The sequence below is a fragment of the Marmota monax genome, unplaced genomic scaffold, assembly GCF_021218885.2.
Source record: "Marmota monax isolate L192 unplaced genomic scaffold, Marmota_monax_Labrador192_F-V1.1 WCK01_AAM20220418_F8-fsc00153, whole genome shotgun sequence".
In the NCBI taxonomy this organism is placed as follows: Eukaryota; Metazoa; Chordata; class Mammalia; order Rodentia; family Sciuridae; genus Marmota; species Marmota monax.
In genome coordinates, this window is record NW_026692146.1 from 2,423,254 (window position 1) to 2,447,597 (window position 24,344).

The 24,344-nt window shown below is 37.6% G+C and overlaps 1 protein-coding gene across 1 annotated transcript in view; it reads left to right on the forward strand.

Annotated features, from left to right (window-relative positions):
- Dnah14 (dynein axonemal heavy chain 14) overlaps positions 1-24,344 on the forward strand; it is a 376,944-nt gene that overhangs the window by 346,600 nt on the left and 6,000 nt on the right. The window contains exons 76-82 of the mRNA XM_046419847.2: positions 1,887-2,108; positions 6,945-7,142; positions 7,808-8,007; positions 15,212-15,363; positions 16,526-16,722; positions 21,233-21,345; positions 22,401-22,540. Of these exons, the coding sequence (XP_046275803.1) occupies positions 1,887-2,108; positions 6,945-7,142; positions 7,808-8,007; positions 15,212-15,363; positions 16,526-16,722; positions 21,233-21,345; positions 22,401-22,540 (1,222 nt within the window). The remainder of the gene's footprint in view (positions 1-1,886; positions 2,109-6,944; positions 7,143-7,807; positions 8,008-15,211; positions 15,364-16,525; positions 16,723-21,232; positions 21,346-22,400; positions 22,541-24,344) is intronic.

The following is a 24,344-nucleotide window of genomic DNA, read 5'->3' on the forward strand; positions in this document are numbered from 1 at the left end:
TCAGTCTCTACACATCAGAGAATCACAGATCAAAATGACAAGATACCAATGAGACAGCCCATCAAATTAACAAAAATTAAGGATAGTTATGATATCGTTAGTGCTATTAAGGGCACTAAATAACCATTCTCATACAATGCTGACAATGTAGGATCAAAAAGAGATTAAGCCATTAAACTAGAGGGAATTTTTATATATTGAAAAGACAGAAAGAATTCTAAAATTTCATATAATTTGATGAAGTGATCTACTTCTAGTAAAGGGTCAAATATATTATGGTGCATTTATGTGATAAAATAAAATGCTGTCACAGAAATCAAATTCCCCCTACCATCACACTCCCTTCATCCCCTTCCCCTCTTCCTTTCTCCTCTTTCACTTTCCCTTCACTTATAATTCTTAAGGGGTGGGCAGAAACCTGCTTTAGAGACACGAGAAGGAGTTTCTTAAAAGAATCAGTCACAGCAGTCATCAAACAACACTCTGAATATTTTCTCATTTCTACACATTCAGGGTTTTTCTGAGCAAAGATCCCTGGCAACCTGCATTCAAGGATGCTTGAAAGGCAAATATGCCTGGGAAGATAAAGAATATCTCATCCACTGTGCACTTCCCACACTTCCAGATCCATTTGCTCATATTCTAAGGGTAATAGATGTAAAGAAGCCTGTCTTCTCTCTCTCCAGAAGCCATTGCCTTGCATTCTAAGGATAATGAAACCCAAAGCCATTTGCTTACACTCCAGGCTATAAAAACCTAGAAACCTGTCTCTTCCCCAGAAATAATTTGTTTACATTCCAAAGCAAAAGTCTATCTATCACCCCTGAAGGGGAAGAGATGCTACAATACCAGCCATTCTATAAGAACTTCAAGTTACAAAGTTCCAGATTCTCTCCCATAGTACAAACCCCACTCTACACACACGATGTATTTGCATGTGGCCCTCAGTACATAACCTGTGGGATACCAGCAGGGAAATGATATGAGCCATTCTGTGAGTAAATAATCAATTTGATCCTTGATTCAGAAGTTTCATGTCCACACACATATGTGTGTGTATATATATATATACACATGTGTGTACATGTATGTATATAAATACATATATGCATATACACTCAGTTTTATATGACATATACATATCCATGCAATTATTGCACATGTTATGTATAATAAACATAATGCATTTTTTATTTGCTGATGAATATGGAGAATAGTTCCATTCATAGCTTGGGTGTGTGTGTGTGTGTGTGTGTGTGTATAAACTGTGTAAGTCAGGTAACACTTCAGACCCTTCAGTTTCAGATTTAAAAAACAAACTCTCAAAAACACCTCTAATTGATTCCCTCTCCACCTCACCCAGTCTCTCATCATTTCAATCATTCTGGTTAAAAAAATCAACCAAATGGTTCTAAATGTAATCAAAACAATTTAGTAACACCAAATCTGTTGCTCTCATTTTTCATATGTGTACTGAAGAACACTTTTGGCAGTTAATCCTGTGATTTGACACCCGCTGCGTCTGCAGCTATCGCCCCTAGCTGCCATCCGTGTGTAGGTTTGCACTGCAGGAACCCTTCATTGTCAAACATTCTAAAATGCTGTTCCCCAAACCCTATGCTTACAGCAAACAGAAGTGTTTTTAATAACAATGCTGTACTCCTCATTTTAAAATGTGAACTGGAACAATATAGAAACTCTGGAATAAGCCTATTACAGAAATTTTCAAATGGCAAAAGAAAAAACAATATTTTTTATTTGCCAGTGAATGTTGAAAAGAGTTACATACTTAACTCTCATACCAGTGCTATACAAAAAGAATCTACTCTCTGCCCAGTGCCTGCTTCTCTATTCACATGGCATTTTCATTCCCATCTGCTTTAAAGATTGCCATGGAACCTACCCAGGGACTGAAAAGCAATTTGCTTCAAATGTTTGGTGGAAGTGGAGAGGTGACAGAAGAGATATTTGAAAACCCCAACTGTGGACAATGGTGGAAAAAACTATTATTCAACCTATGTTTTTTCAATGCTGTGATCAATGAAAGAAAAAATTATGGTACATGGGGCTGGAATATTGCTTATAAATTTATTTCTTCAGACTTGGAGGTAAGTGAGGTCTCTTCAGAACCAACAATAACAAATGAATAACAATAAGATACAAGCTGAGAGCCTACTGTGTGTCTACATATGTACTCAGTGTCCCACACAGGGATAAGAAACAAACCCTGTAACTAGGCAAAAAAGGCTAATGTTTAAAAACAGATTCTGAAGCCAGCATTTCTGGAATCAAATTATAGCCCCACCCCTTACAGCCATACAAGTATTTAATCTGTTGGGCAGGGTAATTAACCCTTCTGGGTCTTAGATTCCTTGGTGAAATAAAGCAGAGAAGGAGGGGAATAAATGTCCTACCCACTGTACAGGGCCACTAGAAGATGCAAACTAGTTAACAAAAGGAAGCACAGAGAACTGTGCCTGACCCACATAAAGTCACCCTAAAAATGTTTGTCAGTATTTCTTATTCAATTAAAGTAAAAGAGAGATTGTTACAATAACTCATTTTGGGAAAGGAGCTTAGCTTAATACCCTCTATAGAACCTCCTATGTGCTTTATTGCAGTGTGTTTACTTTATCATTAAAGTAGACAGGTAGTAGCCCCTGTTTAAATGTTTCCCAAGTTAATTTTCTCACAACTATGCTTTCAGCACAGACCATTGCACCCTTGACTACCCATTCATTTATACATTAGAGCAGATTTTAAAACTTTTCTGGAAAAATCTGGATCACCTTCTCTGTGTCTTCATCAGGCTTTTCTGGGTTTTGTGTTTTGTTGTCGTTAATGATTTATTATATTTTGTTTTGTTTTGAGCCCAGCATATTGCTGCAGGCTCAACTGCCAAAGTAGATGTTTCTGTGCCTAATCAGGAATATAATATAAAAGAGCTACACTTTGGAGATCTGTCAAGGAATATGAACTCACACACAATTCTGTCCAGACATATTCAAAGCTTAGGCAATACAAACAATACATTGGGAAATTCTTGTGCCATATATTAGACACTTTGGTACATAAATAATTGATATAGTCTTTTTATTTGAAAAAAAGGAAATGAATTCAAGGAAAAGAAAGGTAATCTTTAGTAGAAACAATATGTGTTTTTTTTTTATTGTTATCTTCAGTGCTAGAAATTGAACACAAAACCTTGTATTTGCTAGGCAAGCACTCTACCACTAAGCATACCCCCAAGCCATTATGTCTTTAATTAAACAAAGAAAATAAATAACACCTTGATCAAACCATCAAAATTAAGAGGGCGGAAAGTAAAATAAGTCATAGCATAAAACAACATGAAAGGAATATTATCAGTCATTTTATTAAATGAACTACATTCCCTCATTAAAAGACAAGAACATTGGTTACTAGACCCAATGTATGCTATGTATAATAAATATACTTAATAAACAAACCTTGAAACTACCAAAGAAAGAAACAGAAATTTTAAAAAGCAGGAATGGCAATATGAATGAGTCAAAGTGGACTTTAAGCTGAAAAAGCACCAAAGAGAATGAGCTGGGGGTGTAGCTCAGTGGTAGAGAACTTGCCCAGCATGTGTGAGCTTCTGGGTTCCAGCCCCAGCACCACCAAGGGGAGAATAAAGACAGCACCAAATAGGTGAAAGAAAGAAAGAATTTTTAAAGAATATTTAACAGTCATAAAATTGTTAAGAGTGCTTTCTCTTAATATAAGGAGCACTTTATGGAGTAATAAAACCCCACAATCATTTAAAGAATATAGTATTAGCCTTATTTTATAGTTGAAATATAGAATTATGAAGCACATAATTTAAACATAGATGGTCTGTAAGTTTGTGTTCTCAGGCTGGGGTTGTGGTTCAGTGGTAGAGCACTTGTCTAGCATGTGTGAGGCACAGGGTTCGATTCTCAGAACCACATACAAAAAATGAATAAAATAAAGGTTCATTAACAATTTAAAAAAAAAATTTTAAAGTTTGGGTTCTTGATCATTATGTTAGATGTCTATACATCCATCAGACAATAGGATAATATTTTATCAATGAAAAGGGAAATCACAAAACACTTCGAATACAATGAGAGACAACTTCATATTTAAAAAGGACATGACAGTAAAAAAGCTATACTTGTGAAAAAATAGGGCCTTAAATGTCTTCATTATTAAAAAAGAAATATGTTAAATTAATACTCATCTTAAGAAGTAGAATAATACTAAGGAAATAAAGAATAAAACCAATATTAATGAAGTATACTAATATAGTAGAAGGAAAAAATTCAAATTTTAATTTTTGATCCAATGAAATTTTAAAATTTAAATGAAGCCATTGATTTCCTAAAAAATATGAATGATCCAATTTGGAAATTTTCAATCGACCAATTGCCATTAAAGACATTCAGAAGACACCTCAAGGAGACACCTCACAGCTTAGTTCACTCTGAACTGTAACCGATGGCATTAATGCTATTTAATCAAAATACACTCTACTGTCATGTATATCTAAAAAAAAATAAAAAATAAAAAAATGCATTAAGATAAATAAATAAAGTATTACAGACCTTAGAAAAAGATGGCAATCTCCCAATTCCTTTTATGAAACCAACAGAAAGGTAATAGTATATATAAGAACTATAGACTAATTTTATTTAGGACTTGAAATGTAAAAATTCTCTATAAAGTGTTCATAGATTTCAATTATGAATCAAAAGAATAATGTACTATGATAAGTTGGGTTTAGTCTAGGAATGTAAGAATGACTCATATCTGGAGATCTATAATCCTAATTTATATGACAAACAGATGTAAAAAAGTTACTGTGAATTTTGGAGCCATTTCTAATAAAAACTCTGAAGTGTTAGGATTAAAGGAACTATTTAAATATGACAAAGACTATCAAAACAACAGTGAATATTATTCTAAATAGTGAAACACAAAAAATTATTTCAAATAAAATCTAGAATCAGACAAGGATGCACATTATTACCTGTATCATTCAATGTTATCTTACAAGTTCTAGGACATGCATTGAGATGAGAAAAGAAAATTAGAAACCCAGAATCATAAAAGTAGGAATATTTGAGTATAAAAACTTTTATATGGAAAATGGTGAGCAAGTAGTCAATAGACAAATAACACTTAGGATAATAGTTGCAATGCAGATTACTGACAAAAGGTTACTATCTATAATATAAAAGAACTCTTACATATTAGTAATAAAAAGACAAACATTCCAAAGGAAAAATAGGCAATGTACAGAAAATTTTAAAGACCAACTGACATAAGAGAAGAAGCTCAAGAAATCCAGCACCAGGTAAAATACAAAATAAACTAACAGAAATTTTCTACCTAATAGACTGGCAAAAAAAAAATTTAATTAGTTGTCTTTCAATGTCATCAGGATGAATTGGTTCCAGGAATCCCCTCAAACGCTAAAATCTGGGGATGCTCATTGTTTCTTATACTATAAAATAATGTAGTATTTGCACAAAACCTACAAACATGCATATTCTCTCTCTCTCTCTCTCTCTCTCTCTCTCTCTCTCTCTCTCTCTCTCTCTCTCTCTCTCTCTCTCTCTCTTTTTGTGCCAAGGATTGACCTCAGGGATATTTAACCACTGAGCCACATCCCCAGCCCATATATATATATGGGCTTTCTTTTCTTTTCTTAACTTAGATACAAGGTCTCCCTAAATTGCTGAGGCTGGCTTTGAACTTGCAATTCTCCTGCCTCAGCCTCCCCAGCCACTGGGGTTACAGGTGTACACCATTACACGTGGCCTTTCATATATTTTAAATCATCTCTAGATTGCTTATAAGACCTAATACAATGTAAGCTCTATGTAAATCATTGTTATAGTGTGCTGTTTAGGGAATAATGCAAGAAAAAGTCTGTACTTGTTCAGTACAGATGCTTTTGGTTTTTCGGAGTTTGGTTCCATTTTGTGGAATATTTTCAATCTGTGCTTGGTTAAATCCATGGATGCAGAATCTACAAATTACAGAGAACTAACTGTTGACCAGCCATCTCCCATTAGTGGCAGGAATGAGAGAACAGTGGCAAAGAATTCTTTCACGAAGCAGAAATAATGAATTGTTCCAGCCACTGAACAATGATAGCCAACATACATTTTCCAACTGCAGAACAGTGTTACACTAAACTAGTATTTGTGGGAGCAAGGAGACAGGAAAACAGAAAGATGGGGAGTCAAAAGAGAAAAGGTAGAATGGAAGAGAAGGGAAGACAGGAAGGGAGGGAAGGAATGAGAGAAGGAACCAATCCCATTTATATTCATCCACTATGTGCATTCCACTAGTTACACTAGAATATCTTTGTAAAGACACCCAAGAAATTGTTACCAATGTTGGCCAACGGAGGGGAGCTCATAGCTAGAGAACAGGGTAAGGGCAAACTTTTTTTCCCTTGTTTACCCTTCAGTACCTTTTGAATTCAAAACCACAGGCTTGTTTTGTCTGTTCAAAGAAGTAATAATAATTAAATGAAATGGTTCAACTGTCAACAACAAAAAAAGAGCTAGTGGATAAATGTATATCCAAATCTCCAAATATGCTTATTTCTCTTGCTATTTCCATATTTTTTATTTTATTTATTTATTTATTTATTGGTACTGGGAATTTAACCCAGCGGTGCTCAACCATTGAGACACATCTCCAGCCCCTTTTATATTTTATTTTGAGACAGGGTCTCGCTATTTTGCTGAGGCTAGCTTTGAACCTGTGATCTTCTTGCGTCAGTCTCCCCAGCTGCACAGAATTGGGATGCTGAGCCCGGCTCAAAATAGATTTTAAAAAGAAAATACATGTAGCTGCTGAGAGTTGTTGGTTTTATGTTAAAATGTCGGTTAAGCTAAAAACACACACTGAAATAATAAAGCCTAGTGGATTTTCTCAAGTTTTCCATAAAGGTCTTGGCAAATGTCCTGAGTAAAGAGTCTGAAATTCCGTGGCCATCTGTGCGCTACTTGATCGGGGAAGTGATTTATGGCAGCCGGGTTACTGATATCTGGGACAAGCGATGCTTAAAGACACTCCTCTACAAATTTTGCAATCCTGAAGTGCTGAAAGATGACTTCAGTTTCTCTAGTGATGCGGTAAGGAAATTTATCTTATAATTTTGCCCAATCATTAACTAACCATTGTTGCATTTTAATGTTCATTTTAATGGCTTTTATTTAATTTTAAATACAGTCTTACAAAAGCAATTTACCCATTACTCTATTAAACACAACATTACAAAGGAAAAGGATGGAAAAGAAACAGTCCATGAAATCTGAGAACCTAGAGTTATAGCATACAAATCTGGCGGGAGACACCACCATGCACCCTGGGCTGAGCCTAAAGAGAGAGTAAAGACCACATCAACCCTACTACGTGTGTGCCTTTTGATCCAAACCATAACTATTATTTTCACATTCCTTTCACAGGGTTTACTAAAGTAGAACTATTTGTTTAAGCTCTATTGCATTCATTATCCATGAGTATAGTTAATTGAGCAATGAATGGTTAGAATCACCCTAGTCTTTTAACACTTTTTTCCCTTTTTCTCTCTTTTGCCAAAAGAAGGTTAGATGTATGTAATATATACTTTACAATACGGTAGTCCCAGATGTTACTTTTGACAGAGTGTTTAAAATATACTATATACAAATAAGAAGAATGTTCTGTATAAAATTTCATGGAGAAATATTGCCTTCATACATTAGTGAAAGTAGGTGTCTCACTCGGGCAAAAACTAACCAAGTGCTTAAATTTTCAGATGTGTCAACCCATACCAGAATCTGCAAGCATAAAAGACTGCATACACATTATCGAGTCCTTACCCGAAGATGATTCGCCCGAGATCTTAGGAATACACCCTGAGGCCCAAAGGAGCATCAGGGAGATCCAGGGCCAGAAGTTAATCGAAAATCTCATTGCCCTGCAACCAAAAACTACCACCGACAAACTCACGATCAAGTAAGAAAGCACTAGGAAAAAGTTTAGTCAACAGTTATTAAATATTTATTTGGAGATACACAGTAGAGAACTTACAGGAAAGTATAAGTTACATGGTAGAGAAACTAAATTCTTCACACACATTACTTACAAGCATGCAGAAGTTTGTTAAATGAGTGACCAAATTGTGCCTGGTAAGTAGTATCTTAAAAATAAATTTCTTTAAATGTGAAATTTGCATATTTAATTCTGTAGACTAGAAAGGGATAATCATCATAAGTAACAAGACAATGTTCTCAAGAACTAGCCCTGTACTTAGAGGCCTGTGTGTATTATAGCTCTATTCGTTCTGTATCTGAGGTCATATGGCTTCAATATCTTTATCAATAAATGTGGATAATAATATCTGTCTACCCATTGAGGCTGTTTTGAGGTTAAAGTGGAATAACACATTTAACCCAAATATCCAGGCCTTCTCAGCCTATGGCTATAAAATAAGGTGAGGGTTGTTAATGCCAGCACTACAGGGCTCAAGCCCCAGTGGTTTGATTGTCAAATGGATGATCCTTGCTCTTCCTTCCCGATCAAAGTGCCCCAGATGTCACAGACATCTCCTGTGACACTCACTCATAGCTGCTCAGGAAATAGGTCACATGCACACTCCTTCTTCCTCTCTGCCTTCCTAACTAGACCCAGCTTCAAATCCCACCTGCAGCCCTTGATTTATGGATTTAAGGAAGCCAACGAACTCCTTCTGTCTTAGGTTCTTCATCTCTGCATCAGATCATAACAGTGCCCACCCCACCAGGGCTGTTCTGAAAATCCAGTGAGTTTCATATGCAGTTAGGTTAAGCTTAGAAATCCAGTCTCTCAATTGATAAATCTAACATATTTTAACAATCACTTTTAAAAGGTCTTTGAATAACATTTGATCCCATTATAGACTTAATCAAACATTTTTAAACATATTCATATGAAGTTAATGGACTTCTGTTGCCTTCTACCAAAACTTAAGTTTTTCGATATTTTTTTATAAATCTAATAAATAAATAAATATGGTGAACCTTTTCTTAATTTTTTAGATTTTTTTGTATGTGGATGGACAGCATACCTTCATTTTATTTGTTTATTTTTATGTGGTGCTAAGGATTAAACCAGTGCCTCACAAGTACTAAGCTAGCACTCTACCACTCAGCCATACCAGCCCAAATATGGAGAATCTTAAATTCTTATTCTTCTACCTCAATCTAGTTGGAATTCACCTTAAATTGTAATTTTTTTGTTTGTTGTTTTTTAGATATATATGACACTAAGGTGTATTTTGACATATTTTGCATTCATGAAATATAACCCATTCCAAATAGGATCTCATTTTTGTGGTTGTACGGTATGGAGTTACACTGGTTGTGTATTCATATATGAGCAAAGAAAAGTTATGTCTGATTCATTCTACTGTCTTTCCTATTCCCATCCCATCTCCCTTCCCTTCATTCCCCTTTGTCTAATCCAATGAATTTCTATTCTTTCCCTTCCTACCCTCCCTTGTTGTGGGTTAGCATCCACATATCATAACATTCAGCTTTGGTTTTTGTTTTTGTTTGTTTGTTTTTTGGACTGGCTTATTTCACTGAGCATGATATTCTCTAGTTCCATCCATATTCAAGCAAATGCTATAACTTATTTCTTCTTTATGGTTGAGTAATATTCCATTGTGTGTATACAATTTCTTTATCCATTCATCTGTTGCAGGGTACCTGGGTCAGTTTCATAGCTTGGCTATTGCGAATTGACCTGCCATAAACATTGATGTGGCTACATCACTGTAGTATGCTGATTTTAAGTCCTTTGGGTATAAACCAAGAAATGGGATAACTGGGTCAAAAGGTGGTTCCATTCCAAGTTTTATTAGTAATCTCCATACTGCTTTCCAGTGGTTGCACCAATTTGCAGTCCCACTAGCAATGTGTGAATGTACCTTTTTCCTCTCATCCTCGCCAACATTTATTGTTCCTTGTATTCTTGATAATTGCCATTCTAACTGGAGTGAGATGGAATCTCAGTGTAGTTTTAATTTGCATTTCTCTAATTACTAGAGATGTTGAACATTTTTGTGTGTATTTTTTGACCATTCATATTTCTTCTTCTGTGAAGTGCCTGTTTTTTGGTTTTTTGGTGTTAAGTTTTTTGATTCCTTTGTATATCCTGGAAATTAATGAGCTATCTGAGGTGCAAGTGGCAAAGATTTTCTCCCATTCTGTAGATTCTCTATTCATGTTCTTTTTTTTTAATTTTTTTATTAGTTGCTCAAAACATTACAATGATCTTGACATATCATACATTTGATTCAAATGGGGTACATAATCTTATTTTTCCACGTGTACAGATTGCAGGATCTCATTGGTTATACATAGGGCCATACTAGTGTCTATTGTATTGTGCTGCCCTTCTTATGCCCTTCTTATCCCCCCTCCCCTCCCCTCCCCTCCCATCACCTCTTTCTACCCAATCTACTGTGACACGTTTCTCTCTCTTTTTTCTTCCCCCTCACACCATCTTACATGTAATTTTGCATAACCATGAGGGTCTCCTACCATCTTCCGTGCAATTCCCCTTCTCTCTCCCATTCCCCCGCACCTCTCATCTCTATTTAATGGTAATCTTCTTCTCATGCTCTTCCTCCCTGCTCTGTTTTGGGTCGCCCCCCTTATATCAAAGAAGACATTCTGCATTTGTTTTTTAGGGATTGGCTAGCTTCACTTAGCATAATCTACTCTAATGCCATCCATTTCCCTGCAAATGCCATGATTTTGTAATTTTTTAGTGCTGAGTAATATTCCATTGTATATAAATGCCATTTTTTTAATCCATTCATCTATTGAAGGGCATCTGGGTTGGTTGCACAGTCTATCTATTGTGAATTGTGCTGCTATGAACATTGATGTAGCTGTGTCCCTGTTATATGCTCTTTTTAGGTCTTTTGGGTATACTCCGAGAAGGGGAATAGCTGGGTCAAATGGTGGTTCCATTCCCAGCTTTCCAAGGAATCTCCATACTGCTTTCCAAATTGGCTGAACCAATTTGCAGTCCCACCAGCAATGTACAAGTGTACCCTTTTCCCCACATCCTCTCCAGCACTTGTTGTTGTTTGACTTCATAATGGCTGCCAATCTTACCAGAGTGAGATGGTATCTTAGGGTGGTTTTAATTTGCATTTCTCTGATTGCTAGAGATGAGAGCATTTTTTCGTGTATTTGTTGATTGATTGTATATCCTCCTCTGAGAAGTGTCTGTTCAGATCCTTGGCCCATTTGTTGATTGGGTTATTTGTTTTCTTGTTGTTTAATTTTTTGAGTTCTTTGTATACTCTGGAGATTAGAGCTCAGCTCTATCTGAAGTGTGAGGGGTAAATATTTGTTCCCAGGATGTAGGCTCCCTATTTACCTCTCTTATTGTTTCTCTTGCTGAGAAAAAAACTTTTTAGTTTGAATATGTCCCAATTGTTGATTCTTGATTTTAACTCTTGTGCTATAGGTGTCCTATTAAGGAATTTGGAGCCCGACCCCACAAGATGGAGATTAGGGCCAACTTTTTCTTCTATTAAACGCAGAGTTTCTGGTTTAATTCCTAGCTCCTTGATCCATTTTGAGTTAACTTTTGTGCAAGGTGAGAGAGAGGGATTCAACTTCATTCTGTTGCATATGGATTTCCAGTTCTCCCAGCACCATTTGTTGAAGATGCTATCCTTTCTCCATTGCATGCTTTTGGCACCTTTGTCTAATATAAGGTAGTTATAATTTTGTGGATTGGTCTCTGTGTCCTCTATTCTGTTCTATTCATGTTCTTGATTGTTTCCTTTGCTATGAAGAAGCTTTTTAGTTTTATGCCATCCCATTTATTGATTCTTGGTAAATCATAAATTTAAATCAATTTCTCCCTCTAAGGTTTAAGAGATCCCATTCTCTTAAACATTACAAATATTTAAAATAATAGCATTCCTTAATACAGAAACATTTTTTACAGAGTTGTGATTCTGTTAAACCTAATTATACCTAATTATAAATCTTTCCAAAATTGAAAAACACTTATGATAGATCAATTTTATCATTTTGCATGATTTTTGAGTTTGCCTTCTCAATTCACTTGAGTTTGGAATAAAACAAGAGTTCAACCAAAAAATGAATTAATTCTTTTTGTCAACATTGATAGGATCCTCTGAACATTTTTTACAGCTGTTGTGACCATAAAATTAATTCCATAGTTCTGTGAGATGCTGGTCACATCACACACACCCTTGGATTTCAATTGCACACTATCTAGTACATCTGCGTACTTATAGATTGAGTTTTACATTTCTTTGGCTCTTTAAATATGTGTAAATTTTTCCCATGTGCCTCTGACATCTTTGAGCCTCTTGGTATTCTTCACTCTTACAGTCTTCACATCATTGTGGACCATAACTCCGATCACAATGACATTGGATTGAATTCTGTCTATGGCTTAGGGTTTAGATTGATTAATTGATTGTACCATCCATGTTCATCCTACTGACACAAAATAAAGATAACTGAAATCCCACTTCACTGACAGAGTGAATATATACTATTTCTTCGGGTGATATGAGGAAAACTTAGGCACATAGAGGGAAAAAAAGAAGAAGAATAAGAAAGCTCAGTTGGAAACACCAACATGTCCCCAGATTAGCAGGTTGAATTTTCTTAGACCCTGCACTTCCATATTGTTAGCATTCACCAAATACACTAGTCAGAGATGAGACAGGTTCAAGAGAATGCTTTTAATAAACACCTTAAGTGTGTTTATGAATGTCACTTGGGTCAGTTGGGGAGGCTGTGATCATCCCAGTCATGCAGCCTCTGTTCAGAATCTATAGAAACTTGCCTATAGGACTTAACTCAAAAGATCTATGGCATTCAATATGATTGACACCTTTTGACCTTTCAACTTACCTTTTGAAGCCACCTTGGATGAATTCTACTGAAAAACCCAACTTTTAAATCAGAAGTAAAGTGTGGCTTCAGCTGGGGCTGTAGGTCAGTGGTAAAGCCCTTGCCTTAGCATGGAGGAAGCCCTAGGTTCAATCCCCCGTACTGAAAAAAGAGAAAAAAATCAAAGTGTGATGACAAACTAAGGAAACATATTCCCTCAGGTGATTTGTACACTGGCCCAGAAGTGACACTGCTGGACTAAATACATAGTGCTAATATTAACACTTACTTTGAAGGCTGACATGCATCTGGCTTTGTGAAAAAGAAACCTGAAGTGTTAGGTGAAAAATCAATCCCCACTAGTAAAAAGAGCAACAGAGAGTGGGCCCCATTCCCTATTCATCCAGAAAATGTCTAAGGAGCTCCTGTCTGCTCCCCGGGCCCTGGTTTCCTCATCTTTGGAATTGGATGGTCTTGAGTAGTCCCACAGCCTCCCCAGGACCTGTGCACACACTGTCCTCCGGTCACCACGCACTGAGTGTGCTATCAGGAAACCCTTTATGTAAACACAAGGATTTGACAAGCAGATGAACTTCTTAGAAGCTGCTTCAGCATGACGTCAAGTTGCCCCGCTTTTTCGTGCCGTTCATATAGAGGTATTCAGATGACTGTTTTTTAAAGGAATCCTAAGAAAACTTTGTTGTTTTTTGTTTGTTTGTTTGTTTGTTTGTTTTGTTTTGTTTTGCTGTAGAAAATGCTCCAGCTTCCATAATTCTTTATTAAATATTTGACAAGTCACATCACTTTTTATAATGACTTTATTTTGCCACATTACTCTTTTGCTGTCAGGAAAACAAGCGACGGTTTCTCTTTAGCTCTCTCCAGAAAGAAAAGCAAAAAGGACTTGTTCTTGAACAAAACTTTTCCTGTATCAAATTCAACCTTATTTTAAAGCTATTCTGATTGTGAAAATGAGCATTATCCATAAGTTAATTTTTTTTTTAAATCAAGGTAGTTGGTTTTGTTTGACCATATAGTACTTGGCTTCATTTTAGGAGATGGGTTTATAATAAAAAGTTATGAAACATTTTTAATTATTCATTTTTTGTTGTTGTTCTAATTAGTTATACATGATAGTAGGTTGTATGTTGACATATTATACACACATGTGTTAAGGCAAGATTGCAATAAATCACCAAGTCGATCTTAAAGCAGGAGATGGAAACTTTATTCACCAGGTGGCGATCCAGATCCACCAGCTGGTGGGCCAAGGGATAGGCTGCAAGTCTACACCCTTCGACCCCCTCCCGGGGTTTGAGTACACCTTTTATAGTCCAAAACCATACTAAAGCATAAGTGTGGCTTCAGCTGGGGCTGTAGGTCAGTGGTAAAGCCCTTGCCTAGCATGGAGGAAGCCCTCAAACATTATGAGATCTAAAATCATAAGCATAAAAGAGAGTGGGCCAAAACGTCCCTAGTTGTGTACAAGTTAAAGAATGGTTACTCACATCTAGACAATCAATCTCTGACAGTGAACATTGTCCAAGAAAAATGGGAACCAAAGAGAGAACACTTTTATATTGTATAAGAATTGCCATTTTGTGTTGCCTAACATGCTATGCTAAGCAACTGTTGATGGGTACAGAGGTGGGGCTTTCCCTGGAAGAAGCGTTTCTTACATGATGTGGGGTAAATGGAGTCTGTTTGGTCATTGCCCATATAGCCTGGCCCATAACATAAGGAGTATAACTTCTCATTCTTCTGGTTTTACCTGAGGAAGAATTACATTGTTCATGTGATCATATATGCACATAGAATACTAATGACCAATTCATTCTATTATCTTTCCTATTCCATTCCCCCTCTCTTCCCTTAATTTCCTTTTGTCTAATCCAAAGTGCTTCTATTCTTCTCTAACCCAGCTCCCTTATTGTTAAACTGGTATCCATATATCAGAGAAAATATTCAGCCTTTATTTTGGGGGGATTGGCTTATCACTTAGCATGATATTCTCAGTTCCATCCATTTATCTGCAGATAAAGGAATCCTAAGAAAACTTTTAAAATGCACATTTTCTTACAAATGTCTAAAAGTCATTGGTCAGTTTTGTCATATGTGAAGTGTAGTCAGTGAGCTCCATGGTGTCCCTAAAATCTTTCATCACACAGGTGTGTGGTTCTATAAAGCTCTGTTTCCTTTTCTATGGGGCTGAAACCCAAATATATCAGTCATTGTGGATTAGACAGACCCATGTCACATTCCTCTGATGGTTTCCTTTGCAGTCCTCATCAGAGTAATGATGAACTCATGATAGAAATTGTATCTGACCTACTGAAGCGGCTGCCGCTGACAGTGGAGAAAGAAGAGTGTCCCAGCACATTGAAAAGTCTCCTGTCCAGCTCCATTTGGGAGTCTCTCTATAAAAATATCAAAGGTGAGCATATGACCTGAACTCCTTCCCCTTACCTCAGCCTCCTCAGGAAGAAACTCTGCTGTCAGAAGAAGGCAGAGTCAGGAATAAAGTACAGTACCACAGCTGGAAAAAGGGTGAGGCAAGATGGGAAGCCAAATCTCCACTCCAGAGATAGGAGCAGAAAAGAAATTGATGGTGTCATTTGGGTCTTCACAGAGACCAAAAGTAAAGCAAACAAGAAAGCAGCAACTCTGCTGGGAAAATTCTAAAAAGCTTTCTAGGTCCCTGTTCTTTCTGGCTCTGTGTCTCTGCTCTCTGGAAAAGCATCTGGGGCAGCAGGGTTGAGATGAATCCTCTGATGGGAGACCTCTCAATACTGAGAAAGTAAGACAAGGAAGGGCAGGCCCAGAGTTGCCCAAATTAGTTCCAGGCACAGCTCCAAGGGGCTAAATTCCTGGACTGGGGCAATTTCTGAGTTGAATTTTAACATCCATATTCTAACCCAAAAACAATTCATTTGGAAACAAACGTTGAGCAATAGTCTATCAAAATAGTCATGCACCTCATAATGACATTTAAATTGACGACAGATCACATATGTATGATGGCCCCATAAAGTTATGTCACCTGGTGACATCAGAGTCGTTTTAATTTAAGTAAGCACACCCTAATATTTGCATAAGGATGAAATCTATGGACGCATTTCTCAGAATATGTCCCCACTGTTAAGTGAGACATGACTGTGGTACTGAAATTTTTGAGTCTTGATCGAGGTTCATCAAATAAGGGATTTCAGGCTAAATCCAGTCTTTTATACAACTGGCAAGCTCAAAGGAATTTTTATATTATTTAATGGTTGAAAAAAATCAATACTTTGTGACACATAACTACTATTTGAAATTCTGATTTGAGTGCCATAAGTAAAATTTTATTGGGATATGGCCATTCTTATTTGTTTAACTTTGTCTATGGCTGCAAGAGGAGAACCGAGTAATTGCAACAGAAATGATGCCGTCCATAAACCCTGAAAGATCTGCTATCTGAACTTCTACAGAAAATGTTTATCGACCCCGGGTAAAGACACGTGAAATTTCTTTAACTTTCAAAACCTGTGTCCCTCTCATGCAAAGCCTCTTTTTAATCTATAACATATCAAAGTTTTATCTCTTTTTTTTAATTCCAGGCCATGATCCCCTTATCCATTGTGTCTTAATAGTCTTTTTGAACCAAGAAATAGGACGATTTAATAAGCTATTAAGTGTCATACATAAATCTTTAAAAGATCTTCAACTTGCTCTAAAAGGAGAGAGCATCCTCACTCAAGAACTGGAAGAAATATACGACTCTCTTCTCAATACAAAAGTTCCCTTACTGTGGCAGGTAAGCAATTACCATTCCCTGCTTACTTGCTTGCTTGAAAGAAACATCCAGGATCCAGGAACTGATTAGGTTAACAATGGTACATCTGTATGGTGTAATTCTATGCAGTCATTTAAAAATGCTGACATACTTTTGATATGAGTACATATTCATACAACTTCTGAGAGGGCAATTTGGCAATTCCACTTAAATTTGCCTTAGAAATATTTATCACAGAACCAATTATAACAATATAAACAGGTATAACTATAACAAATATTAACAATATAAACTGTTATAACAATTATGATCATATAACAATATAATAATTCTTATAATGATTAATAGGAATTTGATTACATAAACTGTGGCACATCCAAATTGTGAGGTATATGCTGATATGGAAAAATATCTCCAAGATGTCTTATTAATTTGTTAAAGTTTTAGAAAAATGTCATTTTTAAGGATTATAAACTATGCCTATGAAGGCATATATTTGCTTATAAAAAGCACCTCTCTTTAGGCCAGGTGCATGCTTTTAATCCCAGCCATTCAAGAGGCTGACCCAGGAGGATCACAAGTTCGAGGCCAACCTCAGCAGTTTAGCAAGGCCTCAAGCAACTTAGCAAGGCCTTGTCTCAAAAAAAAAAAAATTTAAAGGGCTTGGATAGGACTCAGTGGTACAGTGCTTGCCTAGGATGTGTGAAGCACTGGGTTAGATTTCCAGCACTACATAAATAAACAAAATATAGGTATTACCAAAACAAGGGCCAGGAATGTGGCTCAGTGGGTTAGTATTCCTGGGTCCAATCCCCAACACCCCCCCCCAAAAAAAAAAAAAGCATTTATATTTTACATTCAGGAAACACAACTAAATGCTTTGGAAGAAAAAGCTCAGACAACAGTAGTTACCTTGTATGAAAGAGACTCATGGGTCTTGTGGGGCGGGGGGGAGTTTTCATTCTACATCCCATGTTGTGCTATTTTTATTTTTTGCCATATTCATATTTTAGTTACTGTAAAATTTTCAGTGTTTGCAAAGATCATGTAAGTTTTTTTCCTTTGGATCACCTCCCAGTGAAAAAAATTAAAAACGTTTGATTAAAAAAAAATAATATTACTAAATGCATCAAAGAGCCTAATAAGAGAATGATGGGTTAACAGGTCAAAACCTGAGAGGAGCCTGGCGCCATGGCGACACCTGTAATCCCGGCCACTTGGGAAGCCAAGGCAGGAGGATTGTGAGTTCAAAGGCAGCCTCAGCAAAAGCAAGGTGCTAAGAAACTCAGTGAGACCCTGTCTCTAAATAAAATACAAAATATGGCTGGGGATGTGGCTCTGTGGTTGAGTGCCCCTGGGGTGCCCCCTGCTACTCCTGGGGAGGAAAACTTTCAAAGGAATGAGAATGGTATTTTCAATGTATTCAAAAAATTAACTTTAATAACACAAAACTTTATATGAAATAAACACAAAAACAATACATACAAAACTTTTGTTTTGAAAATGAAGATAAAATAAAGCAGACCAAAAGAAAAGAGGTACATAAAATTCATCCTTAACAAAACTAGAAAGTCTGAAATGCAAGAAAGAATGAAGAGGGTAAAAATGGTCAGAGAATTGGTAATCAATTATGACAGAAACAAAACAGTACTAATATCCAATGGGATTTTTTTTTCTTCTTAGAGAAGCACTGTTAATTTTGAAACAAAAGACCCAGAATAAAAACAGTTAGCAATAACACATACACCAGAGTTGGGAATGTCTGGAATTTTTAGGTGTTATATTATCAAGAAGGAGGATAAAATTAGTAATGAACTTTACACTTTGACAAATTACATATGCATGATATAATTACCAAATTACCAAGGTAGCCACTAAAACAATCTAAACAAAATACAGAACCTTTGAAATAGTAGAGTAGGGGGAAATACTCCTTATATTGTTATGTGAACTAAAAAATTTTTTAAGATTCAAAATTTTGGGCTGGGGATGTGGCTCAAGCGGTAGCGCGCTTGCCTGGCATGCGTGCGGCCTGGGTTCGATCCTCAGCACCACATACAAAACAGAGATGTTGTGTCCGCCGATAACTAAAAAATAAATATTAAAAAAATTAAAAAAAAAAAAGATTCAAAACTTTTATACAGTTGATCTTCTATATTTTAAAAGTATATAAACCCTTGCATATGGATATCAAGAGACATATACAAAAATATTTAGAACAACATAACAGTAATGGCTGGATTTCCCATTCAGAACCATGAGCCAAATCATCTCTGTTCTTTATAAATAATCCAGTCTGTGGTGCTATGTTTTTACAGCAAAAAAATGGAATAAGACTCCTGAAATGAAATATTACCCTACTTGCAAAATGACTGAAATACCAACACTTGCTATACAGATGATCTTTAAAAAACAGTGGTTCTAGAGCTGGGGATATAGCTTAGTTGGTTGGGTGCTTGCCTTGCATGCACAAGGCCCTGGGTTCAATCCCCAGTACCACCAAAAAGGAAAAAGAAAAAAAAAATACAGTGGTTCTTGGGGGTGGGGTTATGACTCAGTGGTAGAGCACCTGCCTTGCATGTGTGGGGCACTGTGTTCAGTCTCTCAGCACCACATAAATTAAATAAATAAAATGAAGATATTGTGTCCATTTACAACTAAAAAATTTTTTTGGAAAAGGGCTGGGAATGTGGCTCCATGGTTAAGCACCCCTGAGTTCAATCCCTGGTACCAAAAAAACAAAGAGAAGAAGAAGAAAACATGAAGACAGGTTAAGAATCAGAGACAATTATAATTCTTTAAAATTGAATACAGAGCCACACTTGGTGGCATACACCTGTAATCTCAGCTGCTTGAGAGGCTGAGGCAGGAAGATTGCAAGTTCAAAGCCAGTCTCAGCAACTTATCGAGGTCCTAAGCAACATAGAGAGGCTCTGTCTCTACATAAAATATAAAAAGAGGGTTGGGATATTGCTCAGTAGTTAAGCACCCCGGAATTCAATCCCCAGTACCAAAAAAAAATTGATTATAGACAATGATGAAAAATTGAAATGTGGAAGCTATAAAGTTCACACCTATGAAGTCCTTCACAGGACTTCAGAATCAGAAAGGACCTTAGGGATCCTTTATTCCTGTGCCCTTATTGACTAGATAAAGGGATCAACAGAGGGGCTTTGCTGCTTGCTAAGAAAGCTAACTAGTGAAAGTGCTGGGCTCTCTGCAGCAGTTATGATGGGAGAACATGGCCTAGTTGGGAGACTGTAAATACAATTACGACAGACAACTGCATGTCTGACAGACTGACAAGACCTGGGATTAGCCAGATGGAAGGATATGTCTGTCTTGGACATTTAGGCAGGCAGAGACTGCCATTCAGAGACTATGTGAGCAGAAAGAGATGCTGTTGGAGGAACAATGACAATGTGAAGCAAGACGCTGGTTTCATCAGCCTAGCAAAACAGTGAAACCACAGCCATGGTGAAGTCCGGGAAAGGGACTGCGAAGCAGCAAGAGAAGAGGGCAGCACTAACCTCAAGGGAGGGAAGGAAAGGAACCAATGAATGGGGTCTAGAAAAAAAATAGAGAATTTAAGAGAAAAAGTGAAGGAGAAGGAAGTAACCAGCTTAACCAAAAGGGGCAAAGGATTTGTACCAAATAAAACAGGTGTAGAGCGGGGGTTGTGGCTCAGCAGTAGAGCGCTCTCCTCGCACGTGCAAGACCCTGCGTTTGATCCTCAGCACCACATAAAAAAATAAATAAGTGAAATAAAGGTATTGTGTCCAACTACAACTAAAATATAAATATTAAAAAATAATAACGGGGGTGGGACACCATGAATATGGAAAGTTTTTATAAAGCCACTGATGACTTCTAATGTAGAGCAATAATGAACAGGAATCAATGAAGGCCTTCTCAAGAAGCTTGACCATAAACACAGAAGGAGGTTCAAGGACTTACGGACCCCTTTCCCCGTACACCCATTGTAGCAGACAAGTTAGAGGCTGCTGTATTTAAGATAAGAAGAGCGTGTCCATAACTGGATGGAAGCCAAGAGGAAATGCCCCAGAAAGGCAGGCAGAGCTGAGGGGCAGGGGTCAGCTTGGCTCAGAACTGGAAGGAAAAGGGAAGGACCAGACAGTGGGTGGGGGCTCATAGAACTTTGCTCAGGGGAAATCTGGGAAGTTGAAAGGCTCACACCCAACGGCATGTGAAAATAATGTCCCCAGAGAAGAGGAAAGAGAGGTGAGGGGATTATTGAAAGAATTTGAGAAGAGTCAGGAAAGCCTTAGCCAGAGTGGAAGCTTCCAAGGGTTTTATTCAGTAAAGATAACCCTGTTTCTCCTGGGTATTCATTTTCAGACTTATCACTATGTAAAAATGTTCATTTCAGTTGGAAAAGGACATTCTTCTGCCAACTTTTTTCTCCCTGGCAATTGAGTCTTTATAAAGTTTACAGAAATGTTCCCAATGATCCCAGAGGCAGATCAAAAAAAAAAAAAAAAATGACATAATTGTCTCTAAATCTCAACAGAAATATGCCTACAAGTCATGCAGGTCCCTAAGCTCCTGGGTTAATGATCTCATGCAGCGACTGGATTTCTTCAATACCTGGGCCAAAGTGACTTACACTGCAATACATTGTCGGTATGAATGAAAACTGCTTTGTTTCTTCCTTATTTTTGCTAGAGCTTAACAGTTTATGAACTAATTTCACATGCTTGGTCTTTGGGTTCTCAGAATAACATGTGAATTAAGGAGTAGATGAATTCTTGTCTTCCATTTAGGATGAGAAAATGGGGATCTTGGGAGCTGAGGTCCCTAAACTCTGAGACAGAGATAAGGACTAGCAGCCAGAACATTTTTTTCCATTTTTCTACACAGCGTCCTAAGAAACACGTAGAGAGAAATATAAAGTGATATATGAAAAATTTGGCTACATGTGATTTTTCCATGTATTTTTGGTCATAATAAAAGCAGTGTGAAGGCCTGAGACTAGCTACCATTGACCAAGGGACTCACAGAGTATCAAGCCTCTTTCCAAGAGCATTGCTGTTCCTAACACACCAAGTATCCTAGTAACCCCCATCATCCTATTTCAGAGATGAGGAAGCTGAGTGTATGAAGTAACTTTCCCAAGGTTTCACAAGTAGAAAATGGAAGTATTGAGGTTCGAACCCAGAAAATCTGGTACCAAAGTCTGTGCCAGGCTGCCTCTTAACCATTTAAGTATAAAGGAGTGTTAGAACAAATGCAAACACCAGACCACATCTCTGGGGATTCTTTTGGAGAAGTCTGTAACTCAGAAACAATTGATAAGACTCCAGAAGGCCCAGCCAGGTTCCCCACTGTAATAATGCCCTGTGTTACTCAATTCCATGGCCTTCCAACCAAATCGCTTGTCTTCCTTTTCCCCTTACCAGCTTCAAAGCATACTTGGTGCCCATTAAAGTATAGCACAAGAGTCCTGAGTGGGAGGGAATTGAGTGGGAGGAATGGAGCTGGGGATATAGCTCAGTTGGTAGAGTGCCTGCCTCGCATGCACAAGGGCCTGGGTTCAATTCCCAGCACCACAAAAGAACGAAAGAAAGAAAGAAAAGTGAAAGGATGAGTCTGGAGGGACTGGAGGAAATGGCCCAGATCACCTGCAGGTATGCAATTATTATGTCCTTACGCACCTCACCTGGTCTGCTTCTCAATAGGTACATGAGATTCATCACATCTTCAAATGAAACTGCTTTATCACCTAGTCAAAGCTTCACATACCTTCCTGAATCAGAGTCTGATTTCTTTGAAGGATTTCCTGCAAGATACTGGCTCCCAGCTTTCTTCTTCCCACAAGGTGAGCATTAGAAACCAGGATCAGCCCTACACTGGGCCCAGTATCTCCACAACTCCTCACCCTCTTCACAAGAGGTTTAGACGACAGCACCTATGCCCTGGCAGGTACCAGGGCCTCTTCCCTCCTCTCTCACTTTCTTTCTTCATCAAAATAGGCTTACCTTTGTCAGATCTCACCTGTACCTTGGCAGGTCACTTTCTCATCTCTAGGCTATGATTCAGTGATGTCAAAGACCCTCCCTGAGACCACTATAACTTAGGAATTGATTCTGTGCTTCAGTTGTTTATTCATTTGTTGACAGATGGCTGAATGCTTGCTGGGACTGGGACCCCACCTGCTCAGCAGAAAAAATTTACCAGGATATTGCCACAATGAGTGATCAGGGATGTACAGGAAGTTGTAAAGAAGCAGTAGTAGACTAGAAGCTTCAGGAGGACAGGAATGGGTCTGTTTTTATTGCTGTCATATCCATAGAACCTAATACTGTTTACCTGTGACAACTTGCTTCCCCGAATGCTGAAGTATAACACTAGAGAAGCACACTGAGGCAAGTATAGAGTGGAAAGTAGAAGGCTTTATTAAAGGACAGCAGAAAAGACTTCTCCCCAAGGAAGAAGGGGACCCAAAAGGCAGAATCTGTGGAAGGGGGAGGTCTTCCTTTTTTTAAAGCTAAGGTCTTCTTTCAGCTTTCCCACATTCATGTCTTTTGTTTCCCTTTATCTTGCAGGGATAGAATGCAGGTGGGAAGGCCCAAAAGGTGGGAGATAGGTGGGTGGAGGAGTAATCTGAGCAAGAAGGGCCTGGGGCATCTTTTGATTAGCACTTCCCGGTTTGCTGGGAGCTGCTTCTTTAACACTTCCTTAGGATGGGTACTGGGCCTTGGGGACATTAACATTTCCATTTCCCCAAGTGCTGCTCTGGTTTCCTGGACTCCATTCTCAATAATGGCCTCCATTTTCTTTATTTTATTCAATATTAGACCCGATTTACCTAACTACACTAACTACCTATCTGTAAATCTAGCTTCTAACTACACTAACTACCTATCTGTAAATCTGCAGCACCAGCAAAGTTCTGAATAAATATTTGCAGAATGACTAGATGTGTTTCTGAAGGAACATATGAACAAATCAATACTTTTGAAGTATGAAACATGGGTACCTTAATTCAGGGCCTGGAAGGAAATAAATGACTTTTAAAATGAGACTTGAAGGTTACTGCCAGTTAAGTGTTCTCCAGGTGGGGATGGAAGAAGAGGAGAATAATTAAAAGCACTTCCACAGTATTTATGGGGTGCCAGGCACTGTTCCAAGAACTTAGTATAAATTAAGTCATCCAATTCTCGTGACAATCTTTGGAGTCTGTTATTATTATCATCCCTATTTTCAAATAGAAAAATCTTGGCCCATATGTTGTATGACTTTAGACAAATAAACAACAAAAATACTGATTAAGCTACGATTTGAACTTAGCCTGCCTGACTTAAAATGTCAAGTGTTCATCCATTGCCCAAAACTGAGAATAATATATGTATTGGTGATTATTCCAGTCAAGAGTCCAGAGGTAAGAGAGAGGAAAGCAAATTAGAAGAAACCAAATGTTCATTATGATCAGAGCAAAAGACCCACAGAGGGAGAATCGTGTAGGATGAAGCTGGAAGGATGGGTCCAGGAACCCTAAAAGTTGATGCCACCCTGTGACCACGGGAGCTATTTAATGTGTTTCAGGCCAGAAGGGTCATGAACAATAGCTACAGGAAGGAAGAAGGGCAAGGGTGCACTGGAGGAGTACAAGGCCAGGTCCC